The sequence below is a fragment of the Anomaloglossus baeobatrachus genome, chromosome 2 (assembly GCF_048569485.1).
Source record: "Anomaloglossus baeobatrachus isolate aAnoBae1 chromosome 2, aAnoBae1.hap1, whole genome shotgun sequence".
Lineage (NCBI taxonomy): Eukaryota > Metazoa > Chordata > Amphibia > Anura > Aromobatidae > Anomaloglossus > Anomaloglossus baeobatrachus.
The window spans coordinates 83,792,257-83,810,399 of record NC_134354.1 but is presented as its reverse complement, the minus strand read 5'-3'; the positions used below and the strand labels follow the sequence as shown (position 1 = coordinate 83,810,399).

The 18,143-nt window shown below is 41.8% G+C and overlaps 1 protein-coding gene across 2 annotated transcripts in view; it reads right to left on the bottom strand.

The window, feature by feature from the left end:
• Nucleotides 1–18,143, bottom strand: part of EPHA6 (EPH receptor A6) — a 1,356,729-nt gene that overhangs the window by 384,354 nt on the left and 954,232 nt on the right. Inside the window, exon 7 of one of the 2 annotated variants that reach the window (XM_075335125.1) lies at nt 6,870–6,917. The exons of the other annotated variant lie outside the window; for it this stretch is intronic. Coding sequence (XP_075191240.1) covers nt 6,870–6,917 — 48 coding nt within the window. The remainder of the gene's footprint in view (nt 1–6,869; nt 6,918–18,143) is intronic. 2 annotated transcript variants of the gene reach the window in all.

Here is an 18,143-nt window from a genome sequence, read left to right as displayed (position 1 = left end):
TTCCGCCGTTTGTTATTCCTTAGCCTTTGAAAGCTGCGCCTTTGATTTGCTGCATGAAATGACAAGTTCTTAGCGCCATTGAGCTTATCTTTATGATAAACTCAGCTCTGCATTTACAATGAAAGCTTCCTTTATAGTTTTAAGCAGAATGAAATATAACATTGCTTTTTTAATGGGTCACTACATTAATGATAATAAGTCAGGTTTAAAGGTGAACTCTAATATTTTCTAAAATGATGCCAGAATGCTAGTCATCGTGCAACTTATGACAGTTCAGTCTATTTTTATTTTCAAGTTATTTGGATGGAACCATACAACCATTGTGATCTGGAAGAAGCCAGACCATGTAGGAGAATTAGATTTGATATAATGTCCCATATATGTGAAACAGGACCTGTTTTGTACCAAAAAAAGAGTCAAATACCTTGCCAAAATCTCCGCACTCCACTGATTCTGGCACTTTTTCCCGTTTTGTGCTACATTGCTCCTATGCAGAGATATTCACATCTGTTGCTTTTGGAGCACAGTATGTGAAATCTTTCCTTGGGGTTCATCTAGGATTTCCTTAAGGTTTTTTTTCTAGGGGTGTGTGCTTTCCTCTCCCTCCCTGACGCTTTCAAAGGTTGGCAGCCATCTAGCAGTGTCAGATGTTGCTGAGTTGTAATTGGCAGCATCTAACAGAGAGTGCACGCCCCTAGAGAAGACTATGAAGAAATTCCCAGTTGCATGACAAGCAGAGATTTCACATGCTGCGCTCCAAAAGCAACAAATGTGAATATCTCTGCAATAGAGCACCCCAGAGTAAAACGGAAAAAAAGCAGCAGAATCAGGGGAGGTGAGGAATTTTTACAAAGCATTTAACTAATTTTTGTTTGTGCAAGTTCTATTGAAACTGATTGGATCCAGTGATCCAACAGATTTATATTAGCACTTACAATGTCTATAGAACTTGCAAGAGCTGTGCTCTTTGCCTAGGAGACCTGCTACCTCTGATAAACTGCAGAGGTGGCCGGAAAAAAAAATGGCAAGAAGTAACTTCCAAAGATGCTTGTTTTTACTAATATTTTAGAATTTTACTCATTATAATAACTCTTCAAGGATCTGATGATATATGGGCTCTGCATCCAGAGGTGTAACTACAATAGATGAAGGGGTTGCAATCACACCCTGGCCCTGGAACCTAATGGGCCCAAAAAGTTTCTTTGGGCCATAAAAAGGCTAATGCAATTAAAGACTTGCAATAAATGGGGGCCCCATTAGAGCATGGGGCCCATGAGAAACTACAATATGGTCTGCAACCATGCAGACAGCTGCAAACACTAAACAATAGTATTAAAAAGTTTGCAAAAGTCTTCTTACCCTTTACATTTTTATATAGGCTTTAAATTCTTCAGGATCATCTTGAATTAATCATTAAATAACCCTTGTATATTTTATGCTCCTACTGTCTAGTAGTGAATCATGTATCAGTTACATTTGCCAATTCTGTTCTGTTCTTCAGTATGAAATGAACAAGACATATGGACAAAATTCCTGTTGTCTAAGGAAATAAAAAGAACAGGCTTTTTCTAATATTTCCCATTTAGGCTTCTATCACACACATTTTTTCAATGTTTTCTTTTTTTCTGATTAGTAGGGTCGAAAATACAATATGGCTAATATCATGCAGCTTAAAGTGCACCAATCACCAGGATTTTGCTATATAAGCTAAAGCCAGTGCTATAGGTTATATAGCACTGATCAGAAGGGGCGGGGACTCAGCCAACATAGCTGATACCAGGAAGCAAACAGAAAAATGTTGCTTCCTGGTATCAGCTATGTTGGCTGAGGCCCCACCCTTTCTCTTCACATGGGTATGACATCAGCACAGGTCCTTTTAGACACAAATTAAATCAATTCTATAATAAAATTAGCATAAATAATATCCATCCCAGCTATCAGCTGCTGCAGCCGCTGTCACTCAACAAGCTGCTAATTTTACAAACTTTACTTGCTTGTGTTTCAAAACCTGTACATCCGAGCTGACAACTAAAGGTATGTATAGAATCAGCCTGATAGTGCCAGTAGAGCACTGGCTTTAGGTTATATACAAAAATCCTGGTGATTGGTGCACTTTAAATCCAATTCCCACTACAGTTAAACTAAACAGGTTCTGTCAATGGAGCTTATAAACGATATGTTCACACTGAGTTTTTGACATGGGTTTTAGAATCAGTCTCTGCTTCAAAATCCACATTAAAAAACACTTCAAATGCTCTTTCAATACTCTCTATTGATATCAATGGAAAAAGACATTGCTGTTCATATAGCAGAGTTTTATTTTCTGATGAGGATTTAAAAAAGTGCCACAGAAAGAAAAGCAAAGTGATATGCCACTTCTTTGGTATGCAGTCTGTAACAAAGTTGAAAGAGAAGTAAAAACACTGCAAAAAAAAAGTGTGTAAATATACTGAACTGAAAACCATGCTGAAAAACTGAATTTAAAATTCTAGAAAATGATGTGGGATTCTTAAACATAATACACTTTGACTCGACACTAGGCCAGGGATGGGGAACCTCCGACATGTGGGACCATTTAAGGACAGTTATGTCCTTTTCTCCATCCCTCAGCAGATCCATAGGGATCACAATGCTTTGGCTGGTGGTCCTGTTTTGCTGGATGACAACTCTTTAATTCCTTTGTACACAACAAGCAGCTTTCACTAAAGAATCCTGTGGTGCATTCAAAGAATGATTACATACTGACACTGGCTAGTGCCAGCGTCAGGATATGCTTTGTAAGTGGAGTTGGCGTGCTCTGCACTCCGAGCTCCGGTGCCACCAATGAAGACAGCAGCCCCAGTTTTTCCTATGTGATGTATATGACCCATTGTCTTCTATGTGATGTATATGTTGCAGCCTCGGTGTGTCCTATGTAATGTATATGCACCAGCCCTGGTGTATTCTATGTAATGTATATGCACCAGCCCATGTTTCCTATGTGATGTATATTCTCCAGCCCCAGTGTATCCCATGTAATGTATATGCTCCATCCCCAGTATATCCCATGTGATGTACTGTATTTGCTTCAGCCCCAGTGTATCCCATGTGATGTACAGTATATGCTCTAGTCCCAGAGTATACCATGTGATGTATATGTTCCATCCCTGGCATCTCCTATGAAATATATATGGCTCAGTGTTTCCTATGTGATGTATATACACCACATTCAGCATCTACTATCTGATGTACATACATCAGCTTCAGTATTTCCTATGTGATGTATATGCTCCAGCATCCCTTCTGTGATGTATACAGCAGTCTTGGTTTCTCCTATGTGATGTATGCAGCAGCCTCAATGTCCCTAATGTGATATATGGAGCAGTATCTGTGTCTGGTCTGTGATGAATACCATAGTTTCAATGTCTTAAATGTGTTGTATATACAGCAGTCTCAGTATCTTCTATGTGATGTATACAGCAGTCTCAATGTCTGGTCTGTGATGAATACTGCAGATTCAATTTCTTTAATGTGTTGTACATACAGCAGTCTCAGTATCTTCTATGTGATGTATACAGCTGTCTCAGTGTCTCCTATGTGAGATATATATATATATATATTATATATATATATATATATATATATATACACACAGCAGTCTCAGTGTCTCTTATGTGATGTATATACTGCAGTCTCAGCATCTCCTGTTATGTATATATGGCAGTCTTGGAGTTCTATAAATGTAATGTGAGCTGTGATGAATTTCTCACTTAGAGGAGACATGCAGTGTGATATACATCTGTGTTCGGAACAACTTCCTTCTGAGATCAGTTCTTTAAAAATTGTATTGCAAAAAGTCAACTACACAGACGCAAACCTGGATAGGCAGTTGCAAATAACAAGATAATCAATACCACCTAACATCACACATCTCACCAAAGAGAAGCAGCTCCACATACCACATTAGTTGTGACTTAATTAATTGTTTGACCAAATATAAGAGGATAAATTTTAAGCTTTTAAATTTGTATGGTATCCGAATGAGGTTATAAATATCCAAATGGCGCTTGGCAGAAATAAGATACCCATTCCTGCCTAAGGGTATGTGCAAACTGAGTTTATTGAGGTTTTGAAGCAATAATTGTCCAAATTCTCTACAAAAATCAAAATGCCTCCAAAACTTGGCCTTTCTACCCATTTTTCGCTAAAAAACACAAAGGATTTTCCAAGATGGACAAATTCAACATTGTTTTAAAAAAAAATCCCCATCAGAGAGCCATGTGTTTATTTTGACATTTTAAGATCTGGCACATTTTCTTACATTTTTTAACTTGTATTGTTTTGCAACCTTTTGACTTGATGGTGCCAAATTTTGAGCCAATACCATGAAAATTCCACATAAAAAAGGCACTGCAATGTATGAACCTCAATATGGATTTTCTATTGAAATCAATAGGAAAAATATTTAAAAAGAAAAAGTTTTGATGGTTTTTTTTGTACGTTTCATTACAAGATCCACATAAAAAACTTGGTGTGACCATACCTGAAGGGTAAACGTAGGATACATGCTGCAGATGAAGATAACGCAGCAGATTTATTGCAAAAATGTGTGTAATTTTTCCCTTTCATCTGAACATTCGTATAGAAATGCACTTGCATGAAGCAGAAACAGCTCCATTAAAGGTAACCTGTCATGGAATTTGGCCCCTACAAGCTGCAGCCACCATCAGTGAGCTCTTATATACAACATTCCAGAATACTGTATATAACAGCCCAGGCCAATCAGTAGAATGCAAAAAACACTTTTATTATAGCCACCTAGGGAGCGGTCTGGTCTAATGGGTATCTCTGGTCTCTGGTCTGGTGCCTTCTACACCAGCCCAGTGTTGATGACATGTCCTACATCATCCCCACATGCCGGCATTGCAGTCTTGCGCAGGCGCACTTTGATCTCTCCGGCTGAGGGCAGATCAAAGTATTGTAGTGCGCATGCGCGGGCAGTCTTTCACCTTTACTCGTGCCTGTGCATTACAGTACTTTGAAATGCCCTTAGCAGGACAAATCAAAGAATGCCTGCGCAGGAGCGCAATGTTGGCCTCTGTGGATGACGTAGGACATGTCATCCATACGAGGCTCTAAAGAAGGAGGACTGCGATCGCAGTGTCGCGGGCGGGGAGGGGGACGCTGCACTCACCCACTGCTCGGGTCCGGCTGCTGCTGCTCGGTGGTGGCTTGAGCAGTGGGCCGGATCCCGGGGACTCGCCCGTGAGTTAAAAGGGTGATGGTTTTGGGGGTTTATTGTCCGTGGGTGGCGTCACCGTGGGTGGTGACGCCACCCACGGTTGTGGTGAGGTTGTGACACCACCGCTGCTCTGGACGGGGATCCCGGGAGCGATGACAGGGAGCAGCTTGGATGTTGTTTTTCCCCTCCGTGGGTAGGGGGGTTGGTTGTCCCGGGGCCCGGTGAAGGGAGGATGGCAGGCGGGTTACGGGGCCTGGTGAGGTGCAGGGTCGCGGGGGCAGCGCGGTGCCGCATGGCACAGTGGTACTCACTCAGCCAATGATGAACACAAAGTCTCCGGTAAAACAAACGGCTGGATGGACGGGTCCCACAGATGGCCGCGGTGGTTCTTCTCCCGGTAGGTTGGCGGTGACTGCCTTTCCCTGCACCTGTGTTATGTTCATGGTCCCAATGGCTTCCCACCGGTAACCCGCTCCCCAGCTTGGATGGAGGCTGAGGGAGCCCCTTTTGCCCGCAGGCTCTGGCCCTGGGAACTGTAGCCTTGGCGGTGACTGTATTTCCCTACACGGTTTGAGCTGTTGCCTTCAATCGGGTCTTGACTGCTGGGAAACCCCGGAGGTTCCCTTCGCTAATGGATTTGACCGGTTTTACAGCGACTCCTAGCCTGGTCGGGGTCCGTAAACCCTGCCGAATGGTGCTGGCTTCTCTTAGCTCCCCGATCCGGTACCGGCGGGCCACCGCCCTCCCCGGTCCTTACGGTTCACGTCAATCTGCCTCGCCTGCAGACGGTCACCACCGTCTGCCAACCTTGCTGTATGTGCCCGGGCCACGCACCCGGACACGGTCAGTCTCATCTACTACCACTTCCCTCCTTTACTCCAAAAACTGATCTCACTTCCTTTTCCCGCCTCCAGGACTGTGAATTCCTCGGTGGGTGGGACCAACCGCCTGGCTCCACCCCCTGGTGTTGACATCAGCCCCTGGAGGGAGGCAACAAGGATTTTTGTCTGACTTCGGTGTGCCTAGCCGGGGTGTGGGGTGTGTTGTTGTAGTACCTGTGACGTCCTGGCTTGTCCAGGGCGCCACAGCAGCAGAGAGGAGGCGCAGGACTGAAAGCAACAACGCCCATCAGGCCGGACTGCCCTCTAGGTGATTATTATAAAGGTGTTTTTTACATTCTACACAGCGGCCTGGGCTTTTATATACGATATTCTAGTATGCTGTATATAAGAGCCCACTGATAGTGGCCGCAGCTTAAAGGGGCCAAATCTGGTGACAGGTTCCTTTTAAGATGAATGGAATGGATTTCCTGAAACAAAACAGACAAATGTGAATATACCCTAGATTTGCTTAAATGGTTGTCACTTTCCATCCATGGGCAGATGTGTAATACTCTATCCATGGTCTTGAATATCTATATAATAATTATTTTTTTCATTTCTTTAACTTTATTGGTTTACATTCTTCAGATTTTTTTTATTGTAAAGTAAGCACCCAGAATTGGAATCAATGCAGAATTATTAATAGTCCACTTTTAACCCTAACTTATTTTCATGTATGCAGTTCCCATTTCGAGGTCAAAGAAGGTAGAGTCATCACAAAGGATGAAGAACGAAAGCGTGAGCTTTAAATGCTATTCGTTACTCACATCTACCCGCAGGTAGTGCCAAAATGCCGGCGCTATCCGGGGGTAGTCCTGTTGACGAGAGAAAAAAATGCATGTAACTTATAGGGATTTTATCCCCTTGGACTTCTTTCCCCTTCTAGTCCTCAGAAATTAAATTACAAGCAAATATTCCATGATACATTTTCTGTAAAGTGAGGAAAGACTGAAATAGATACTCAAATATAAAAATACACAAAAGGCATAAAAGATCACAAATCTACAGGAGGTATTCATAGAAGTGTCCATGGACCACCAATACAGACACACATGGTTGTTTAACCTTAGTATAGACTGATATCTTCCCATGTCAAATCCACGGAAGTTTAGGAAATTGGATGCTGTGTGTTTGGGTCGCCATATTTGAAAGCTGTGCTGGCTTGTAACAAGAAGGGAACATATGATCACCAGATGACTTTCCGGATAAAAAAAATCGAAACACTACAAGGATCCATAAAAATATGACTCAAAAGGTCATTATCTTTGTGAATAAAAGGAATATCACAGGTGATTCATCTTTGCTTTGTAATACAGACACGCACAGCTATTCAGGGTGAATAAGGTCACTTTTTAAAGGGAACTAACCATCAGGTTTTTGTCCTATAAACTAGAGGCAGTGCAATAATAGCACTAAGTTGCTGATTACAATGAAACCTTTAGATAAGAAATCTGAGGCTTGATTGCAGAATACTCCTTGTTTAAACCTTCATAATAATTAGAACACAGGCTTGAGCATTAGGGTGGGACTTTGTGGGCTGCATTCTCTGCAATGATTCCTCCTCTTGCTATTGTCTTCAATAAAATGGCGCCGAAATCAGCGCATGCACATACCACGATCTCCAGTACCATTTTATTGAGGACAATGTGGAGATGACTATGAGCGGTGGCGCATGTGCTGATAAATAAATAAATCTGCGCATGTGCTGCTGCCACTCAATAAAATGGTGCTGGAAATCATGATCGGCGCATGTGCTCATTTCAAAGCTATTTTATTGAAGACAATGTAACAATAGCAATGCGCACACCAACAGTGGTAGTGGTGATGGCGCAAAATGTAAATATAGAAAGAGGCAAGGCAGTAGGAAGAATTATAAAATAGGACCCGACCCACTAAGTCCCGCCCTGATGCTGAGGACTGTGCACTAATTACATAATTTCGGAAGGTTTGAACAAGGATTATTCTGCAATCCAGCCACGGATTTCTCAACTAAAGGTATCATTGTAAACATCATCTTAGCAACATTAGCGCCTCTACTTTATAGGACAACAACTTTGTGGTCAGATCTAGGGATGATCGAATACCTCAAATATTCGGCTTTGCGAATATTTGCCGAATAAATTGCCGCTATTCGACTATTCGAGAATATTCGATGCGCAATGTAAGTCTATGGGAAACCCCGAATAACAACTATTCGGAACTATTCGGGCTTCCCATAGAGTTACCTTGTGCATCGAATACTGCATAGCGGTAAGCTATTCGGAAAATATTCGCGAAGCCGAATATTTGAGGTATTTGATCATCCCTAGTCAGATCCCTTCAAGAAATACCCAATTCTCAGACGGATCTGTTTTCTGCTTTGTAAAAAAAAGTTAATAAAAAATATGGAACATATTACATATATGTGCAATGAGACTATTAACTAGTATGCTGGAGATTTTCCCATCAATGCTGGTAATCTGGCAAGTTGCTTTTTGCCCAACAGAGGACATTTAGACATTGTAGCTCCATGGCATTTGGCCAGTTAGATTTGTAAACATTGAAAAAAAAAAATTCCTACAGATATAAGGCTGGAACTACATTGAGATTTTGGCGTCGATACAGGACCTGTGGCCAAAGATATCCCTATCTGCCACTGCTGTACTGCAGCGTAATAAAGGTCAGTATGGCCGCATCGTGACCACTAAGGTACAAACAAGTCATAAAGAATCCGACTTGGTCTGACTCTTTACAACTTGTGTGTAAAGGTCACAGTACCAGAGTGCTAGCAATGTGATCCCTGTCCATTACATTGCAATTCAGCAGTGACACTTAGTGATTTTTTCCAAATGGCCAGTGGAAAAATTATATGATGGCCAACACCCAGCTCTAGGCTGTCACCAAACATACCAATGCAAATAAGATAAGTGCAGGGCGTAAAAAGCAAATGCCCACCGGCTTCATAAATTAGCTACTCACAAACTCTAGTCTTCATAGAACATAGTCATGACATTTATTGGGAAAAAGCAGTAACATCAATCAGCAGTTGATATGTCGAGCCTATGTGATATTCACAGGATGCAATGCTTGGAGAGGATATGTCCTTTCATCCTCTTTTCCAATATTTGTCAGGACTATGTTTAATGAAGACCACAGGAGGTGAGTAGTTCAGTAGTTCATTTATGATGCCTGCAGTAAGATGCCTTTTCCACCCTGCAATTATCTTATTTACACTAATGTCAAAGATCTGACCCAACTTTTGTGTGTTTTTTTTCTTAATTTAAATATGAATAAAGCAGGAATAATGGTATGAATTATCACAGCTCCCATGAAAGCACCATTGCCTGGGACATGGTCCATTACCCTGGTGTACATCTTAAAGGCGCACTGCTCCTCTATCTCATGCATCCTACTCATTTACTCCATATATGATTTGACTCTGCATTCTTGGGCACCTTACCCATACCACAGATGCCCTGACAACAATCTGATATTGTAGATCTCCTTTCCAATACCCTCAACGCTTTATACGTAAAACCCTGATGAAGGCTTCCCAGAAGCCGAAACATCGTCTTACGTTTTACATAGATCATCCTTTTTGCAGAAAATAAAAAAAAAAAATTCAAAATTAATTGACCCCTTGTTTATGTCTCTTGAGTGCTGGACTTACCCTTTTTATACTTAAAAGGAACCGGTCATATTGTTTTTTTTTATATTAAACCGCCCCTAATGTGTTTTCAGAATATCAGAAGGACCTTTGTTGATATTGAAGCATGCTCAGATAATGGTTCTATACACTGATTTTTGTATGAGTCAAGTACAGGAAGTAACAGTTTAATATTAGCTTTAGTGGCCAGTGTACAAATTTTAAGTTTTTATTTATGTGAAAAATAAAAAAAATAAAAAAATACATAAAAGACAACTTAATAGTTAAACCAGAGCCACCAATTAAACCAAAGAGAGGTCAGAACTTCTTTTATTTGCCATTAGCACTGCTCATACTATGACTGTACCAAGAGAAAAGTTGTAGTAGGGGTGTATATATCTATGGGTTAAATGTTCTATTTTATTAATGTCATCCCATCTTGTCAGGTCAATGGGAGACCAAAAAGTTTAAAGCACACCAATCACCAGGATTTTCCTATATAACCTAAAGCTAGTGCTATACTGGCACTATCATGCTGATTCTATACATACCTGTAGTGGTCAGCTAGGATGTGTAGGTTTTGAAATCCAAAAAAAGTAAAATGGGTTAAATCATGGTGGCTAAAAGGACCTATGCTGATGTCATACCCATGTGACCAGAAGGGGCAGGGCCTCAACCAACATAGCTGATACCAGGAAGCAACATTATTTTTCTGTTGGCTGAGGCCCTGTCCCTTCTGATCACAAGGGTATGACATCAGCATAGGTCCTTTTAGCCACTATCATTTATAGCCACAAACCTCTATAATGGAATTAGCATAAATAATAGATAGTGGGAGGATGGACAGGCAGGGAGGTGGAAATCACTATGAATATCTACCCCAGCTATTAGCTGATTGGCAGCTGCTACCAATCAAAAACCTGTTCATTTTACAAACTTTATTTGCTTGTTTCAAAACCTATACATCCGAGCTGATAACTAAAGGTATGCATAGAATCAGCCTGATAGTGCCAGTATAGCACTAGCTTTAGGTTATATAGGAAAATCCTGGTGATTGGTGCCCTTTTATATAGATCCTTTATGAAACAAAGTCACTATGATGAATTTTGACAAATTTGTAGGAGGAAAAAAGTATGTAATTTATAGGTAATCCGAAAGCTCACCAGATTTGCAAATATTCTTTCCTGATTATTTGTATGGCACATCAGGACACCATTAGAGATGAGCAAACTTTTCGTTTGGTTCGCCGATCTTTACAGAACTTCCCGAGGTTTGCCGAATAGTTCACCAAACAGTTCAGTGAATATACTGAACCCATTGAATTACAATGTAAAATGGTGTAGGGGGGCTGTAAAAGAAAGACAATAAAGCAGGACATACCAAATCTCTGGTGTGGCAGTAACTACTCCCGCAGCTGTACTTCTAGGGCCACTGATTTTCCCTCATACATATTCACTGCTTTCCCCACCCACCGGCATCTCTGTTTGGCTGCAGTCAGACCCCGCTCCCAGACAGCGTCTATGATTGGTTGGAATCACAGACACTGTCTGCAGGTCTATCGTGGTATAAAATAAATAAAATTGTCGTAGAGTCTCCTATCTATTGAAACCAGCATAGATAAAGCCCATGGCTTCAGACTGCAACCCCCAGCTTTGCATTTATCTTGGCTGTATATCAAAATAAGAGGACCCACATGTGGCTTTTTTTAATTATTTAAATAAATAATTTTTAAAAATGGTATGCGGTCCCCACACATTTAGATACCCAGCCAAAATAAAGCCCAACAGCTGCGCGCTTGTATTCTTAGGCCCCCCAGCCTAAAATTAGCAGCCTATAGCCACAGGATTGCTGCACTGATTAGATGTGACAGTTTTGACACATTACCCTGCTCTGCCCGATTGCCCTGGTGCAGTAGCAATCGGGGTAATTAGGGGTTAACCGCAGCTCACAGCTGCCAATAAGCCCTAGATTAGTAATGGAGGTGACTATGAGACCCTCCCTATTACTAATCTGTAAGGGAAAGTAAATAAACACAAATTCCAAAAAAATCCTTTATTTGAAATAAAATACAAAAAACACCCTCTTTCACCACTTTGATAAGCCCCCAAAAAACAAAGGTCCGACGTAATCCACACAAAGTCCCATGATGATTCCAGCTCCGACTTAATCCACACAAAGTCCCATGATGATTCTAGCTCTGATACATCTGAAGGCACAGTGCGTGTTCGTAGAACATGACTGCCCACTGTGGACTTCAGACAGAGACTGAGCTTCATTGTTGAGCAGTGACATCACTTAGATTAGTTGCAGGCACAGCTGAAGGTTCCCACAATATTTCTTTTCACTTACAGATTAGTAATGGTGGGAGGTTTCATTGATGCCTTCCATTATTAATCTACAGCTTAGTGGCAGTTATGAGCTGTCATTAACCCCTTATTACCCCAATTACTACCACACCAGGGCAATCGGAAAGAGCCGGGTAAAGTGCCAGGACTGTCACATTTAATAAATGTGGCAATCCTGGGTGTCTGCAGACTATGTTTAGGCTTGGGGGGCCCAATAAGTATGGGTCTCCCCAGCCTGAGAATACCAGCCCCCAGCTGTCGGGCTTTATTTTGGCTGGGTATCAAAATTGGGGTAACTGTATGCCATTTTTTTTTTTTAGTATTTATTTAAATAATTAAAAAAAGTTGCATGTGGTTCCTCTTATTTTGATACACAATCAAGATAAGCACATAGCTAGGGGCTGCAGCCTGTAGCCATGGGCTTTATCTGTATCATTAGATAGGGGGATCCAACACCACTTTTATGGACCCCCTAGACAGGGTCTGTGAATCCAACCAATCACAGACATTGTCTAGGGGCAGGGTCTGACTACAGCCAATCAGAAACGCTGGTGGGCGGGAAAAGCAGTTAATACAGTTAGGTCCAGAAATATTTGGACAGTGACACAAGTTTTGTTATTTTAGCTGTTTACAAAAACATGTTCAGAAATACAATTATATATATAATATGGGCTGAAAGTGCACACTCCCAGCTGCAATATGAGAGTTTTCACATCCAAATCGGAGAAAGGGTTTAGGAATCATAGCTCTGTAATGCATAGCCTCCTCTTTTTCAAGGGACCAAAAGTAATTGGACAAGGGACTCTAAGGGCTACAATTAACTCTGAAGGCGTCTCCCTCGTTAACCTGTAATCAATGAAGTAGTTAAAAGGTCTGGGGTTGATTACAGGTGTGTGGTTTTGCATTTGGAAGCTGTTGCTGTGACCAGACAACATGCGGTCTAAGGAACTCTCAATTGAGGTGAAGCAGAACATCCTGAGGCTGAAAAAAAAGAAAAAATCCATCAGAGAGATAGCAGACATGCTTGGAGTAGCAAAATCAACAGTCGGGTACATTCTGAGAAAAAAGGAATTGACTGGTGAGCTTGGGAACTCAAAAAGGCCTGGGCGTCCACGGATGACAACAGTGGTGGATGATCGCCGCATACTTTCTTTGGTGAAGAAGAACCCGTTCACAACATCAACTGAAGTCCAGAACACTCTCAGTGAAGTAGGTGTATCTGTCTCTAAGTCAACAGTAAAGAGAAGACTCCATGAAAGTAAATACAAAGGGTTCACATCTAGATGCAAACCATTCATCAATTCCAAAAATAGACAGGTCAGAGTTAAATTTGCTGAAAAACACCTCATGAAGCCAGCTCAGTTCTGGAAAAGTATTCTATGGACAGATGAGACAAAGATCAACCTGTACCAGAATGATGGGAAGAAAAAAGTTTGAAGAAGAAAGGGAACGGCACATGATCCAAGGCACACCACATCCTCTGTAAAACATGGTGGAGGCAACGTGATGGCATGGGCATGCATGGCTTTCAATGGCACTGGGTCACTTGTGTTTATTGATGACATAACAGCAGACAAGAGTTGCCGGATGAATTCTGAAGTGTACCGGGATATACTTTCAGCCCAGATTCAGCCAAATGCCGCAAAGTTGATCGGACGGCGCTTCATAGTACAGATGGACAATGACCCCAAGCATACAGCCAAAGCTACCCAGGAGTTCATGAGTGCAAAAAAGTGGAACATTCTGCAATGGCCAAGTCAATCACCAGATCTTAACCCAATTGAGCATGCATTTCACTTGCTCAAATCCAGACTTAAGACGGAAAGACCCACAAACAAGCAAGACCTGAAGGCTGCGGCTGTAAAAGCCTGGCAAAGCATTAAGAAGGAGGAAACCCAGCGTTTGGTGATGTCCATGGGTTCCAGACTTAAGGCAGTGATTGCCTCCAAAGGATTCGCAACAAAATATTGAAAATAAAAATATTTTGTTTGGGTTTGGTTTATTTGTCCAATTACTTTTGACCTCCTAAAATGTGGAGTGTTTGTAAAGAAATGTGTACAATTCCTACAATTTCTATCAGATATTTTTGTTCAAACCTTCAAATTAAACGTTACAATCTGCACTTGAATTCTGTTGTAGAGGTTTCATTTCAAATCCAATGTGGTGGCATGCAGAGCCCAACTCGCGAAAATTGTGTCACTGTCCAAATATTTCTGGACCTAACTGTATGTATGAGGGATAATCAGCGGCCCTAGAATTACAGCCACAGGGAGACTCAGTAAGTATGTCGTGCTCTAAGCCTTTTGCTTCCTTTTTTACAGTGATGACATGACTGTGATGGGTTCAGGAGTGGGTTTTCTGCAAATGAACACTTACCGAACATTGACAAATTTTTAGCAAAGTGTTCGGTAAGTCGAGCCCAAACAAACAAGCCACGGCTCGTACTGCATCTGACATTGGTAAATGCGAACCAAACAGGTTCGCTCATCTCTAGACCCCAAAAGAATCTAAAGAACACAGCATAGAAAGCCTAGCACTCTACCGAGATCCAACCCTCCATCCATCCATGGATTTTTCCTGTCCCGACGGCGTGCTGGACTTTCCATCCTAGTTTTCTTTGCGCACACATTTCATTATGAAGGGATACTCTAAATTGTAATCATCTTCCAGGCTCTATTGTTCTGCTTTTTACAATGTTTCCCTTCTACTTGTATTTACCAAATATAAATATTTATCTAGGTTCCCTGGAAACTTTGCAAATAAGAGGATGCTCCATTGCGGAAGCTCAGGGACCAGTGGGCGAGTGTAAAGCAATATACAAAATCAGTTTCTCATATCCAAAGAAATGAAACTTGTACCTCAATGTGAAATATTGATGGTGTAATCATTGCGTTCATAACTCCTCAATGCCTTTATTGGCACTGCTGTATACCTCTGAGCTGTCAGACTTTTGTTTGTTAAAGCCGACCTGTCGCCTGCTACATGACACATTGGTGGTCAACTGACACTGTACAAGGAGAGGACGCTGCTATCATTTTCAAGTATCACTATGATGGAAAAGGTATAGGAACCAACCAACTCATAGGAAACTATATATGGAGCTGTAAATGGCTTAGAGTTGCAAATTATTTCCCCAATAACAAAAAAACAGTCAAAGGGGTTGTGATCTCCTTTTGCCTTATAAACAAGACAAAAAACCAGGATAATTGTGGTATACTCTGCGCTGCTGTACAAAGAAACACTCCAAAAAATAAAAGCAGTGTGGATGGTTTATTCTACACATTTTGAAGAGATATCCCCTCTTCTTCCTCAGGAAAATCCACCGCTTTCGGTGGACTTTCCTGAGGAAGAAGAGGGGATATCTTTTCGAAACGCATCGAATAAACCATCCTCAATGCTTTCATTTTTTGGAGTATTTCTTTGTACAGCAGCGCAGAGTATACCATATATTGAAAGGAGCATCTGTGATAAATATGTACAGTCATATGAAAAAGTTTGGGCACCCCTATTAATGTTAACCTTTTTTCTTTATAACAATTTGGGTTTTTGCAACAGCTATTTCAGTTTCATATATCTAATAACTGATGGACTCAGTAATATTTCTGGATTGAAATGAGGTTTATTGTACTAACAGAAAATGTGCAATCCGCATTTAAACAAAATTTGACCGGTGCAAAAGTATGGGCACCCTTATCAATTTCTTGATTTGAACACTCCTAACTACTTTTTACTGACTTACTAAAGCACTAAACTGGTTTTGTAACCTCATTGAGCTTTGAACTTCATAGGCAGGTGTATCCAATCATGAGAAAAGGTATTTAAGGTGGCCACTTGCAAGTTGTTCTCCTATTTGAATCTCCTATGAAGAGTGGCATCATGGGCTCCTCAAAACAACTCTCAAATGATCTGAAAACAAAGATTATTCAACATAGTTGTTCAGGGGAAGGATACAAAAAGTTGTCTCAGAGATTTAAACTGTGAGGAACATAGTAAGGAAATGGAAGAACACAGGTACAGTTCTTGTTAAGCCCAGAAGTGGCAGGCCAAAAAAAATATCAGAAAGGCAGAGAAGAAGAATGGTGAAAACAGTCAAGGACAATCCACAGACCACCTCCAAAGACCTGCATCATCATCTTGCTGCAGATGGTGTCAATGTGCATCGGTCAACAATACAGTGCACATTGCACAAGAAGCTGTATGGGAGAGTGATACGAAAGAAGCCGTTTCTGCAAGCACGCCACAAACAGAGTCACCTGAGGTATGCAAAAGCACATTTGGACAAGCCAGTTACATTTTGGAAGAAGGTCCTGTGGACTGATGAAACAAAGATTGAGTTGTTTGGTCATACAAAAAGGCGTTATGCATGCAGGCAAAAAACCACGGCATTCCAAGAAAAGCACTTGCTACCCACAGTAAATTTTGGTGCAGGTTCCATCATGCTTTGGGGCTGTGTGGCCAATGCCGGCACCGGGAATCTTGTTAAAGTTGAGGGTCGCATGGATTCAACTCAGTATCAGCAGATTCTTGACAATAATGTGCAAGAATCAGTGATGAAGTTGAAGTTACGCAGGGGATGGATATTTCAGCAAGACAATGATCCAAAATACCGCTCCAAATCTACTCAGGCATTCATGCAGAGGAACAATTACAATGTTCTGGAATGGCCATCCCAGTCCCCAGACCTGAATATCATTGAACATCTGTGGGATGATTTGAAGCGGCTGTCCATGCTCGGCGACCATCAAACTTAACTGAACTGGAATTGTTTTGTAAACAGGAATGGTCAAATATACCTTCATCCAGGATCCAGGAACTCATTAAAAGCTACAGGAAGCGACTAGAGGCTGTGATTTTTGCAAAAGGAGGATCTACAAAATATTAATGTCACTTTTATGTTGAGGTGCCCATACTTTTGCACCTGTCAAATTTTGTTTAAATGCGGATTGCACATTTTCTGTTAGTACAATAAACCTCATTTCAATCCAGAAATATTACTGAGTCCATCAGTTATTAGATATATGAAACTGAAATAGCTGTTGCAAAAACCCAATTTGTTATAAAGAAAAAAGGTTAATATTAATAGGGGTGCCCAAACTTTTTCATATGACTGTATATATGTGTGATATATTTGAATATATATATATGTGTGTATATATATAATATATATTATATATATTGAATGGAGGGACTGTGATATACAGTATATGTATATACTGTATATGTACCGCCCCCGTGCCAGCGGCCGAGCCGCTCGGATCCGGAGCCACGGTGGCTCGAGGGGTCTCCGGACCCGGGGGCGTTCGCGCGGACACTCGAATTAAAAAAAGAGGGGGAGTATGTACAAGGGGATTAGGAAGTTTGTGACGCTACCCAGGGTGCGTGGTAATGTGAGGTACCACCGCTGCTGTTGGGGAGCCCAGTGACGATAGGGTAGCAGCAGGATGTTTAATCATTCCGTGGGTAGGGGGTTTGTGTCCCGGGGCCCATTGGATGATTGGTGCTTGGGGTACCATTGGGGATAGGAAAAGGGTTTTTCAGTGTACTCACTCAGTCCAGGAATAACAACACCGACAGCTTGTAAACCAGAGTTCTGAGCACCACTGCAGCTTGGAGGGAGCACGCTTGGGTCCGTGCCCTTGGCGTTGCTGTTAGCCTGTGGCCCTTTCCTTGGCACCTTTGTCTCTATTTGGATCCTCAAGTGTAAAACTCTTCGGGTCCCGCTCACCCGTATGGCTAACGGAGTGAGCTTGCTCTCAGGGTTCACGCGTAGGATTTCTTTGGACTGTATTGGAAAAGTCCTATCCCATCGGTGCGCTAGTACCCCGATTTTGGAGCGGGTTGGGGATGAATCTTGAAGTCTTCACCCCCGTGGGGTAAATTACCGGAACGCGTGAAGCTACTTCCCGGCCTAGGGTCCACGTACCCTGTCGTGCCCTGGCCCCTGCCCGGTAATAGCTCAGGGCCACAGGCTGCTCTCCTCGGCAGTCTGTGCCCCTTGACACAATCCCCTGCGACCGGGGTTCCAGCTCCTACCAGGCCCAGACCAACGTTTGCCACCTAGTAACTACAGG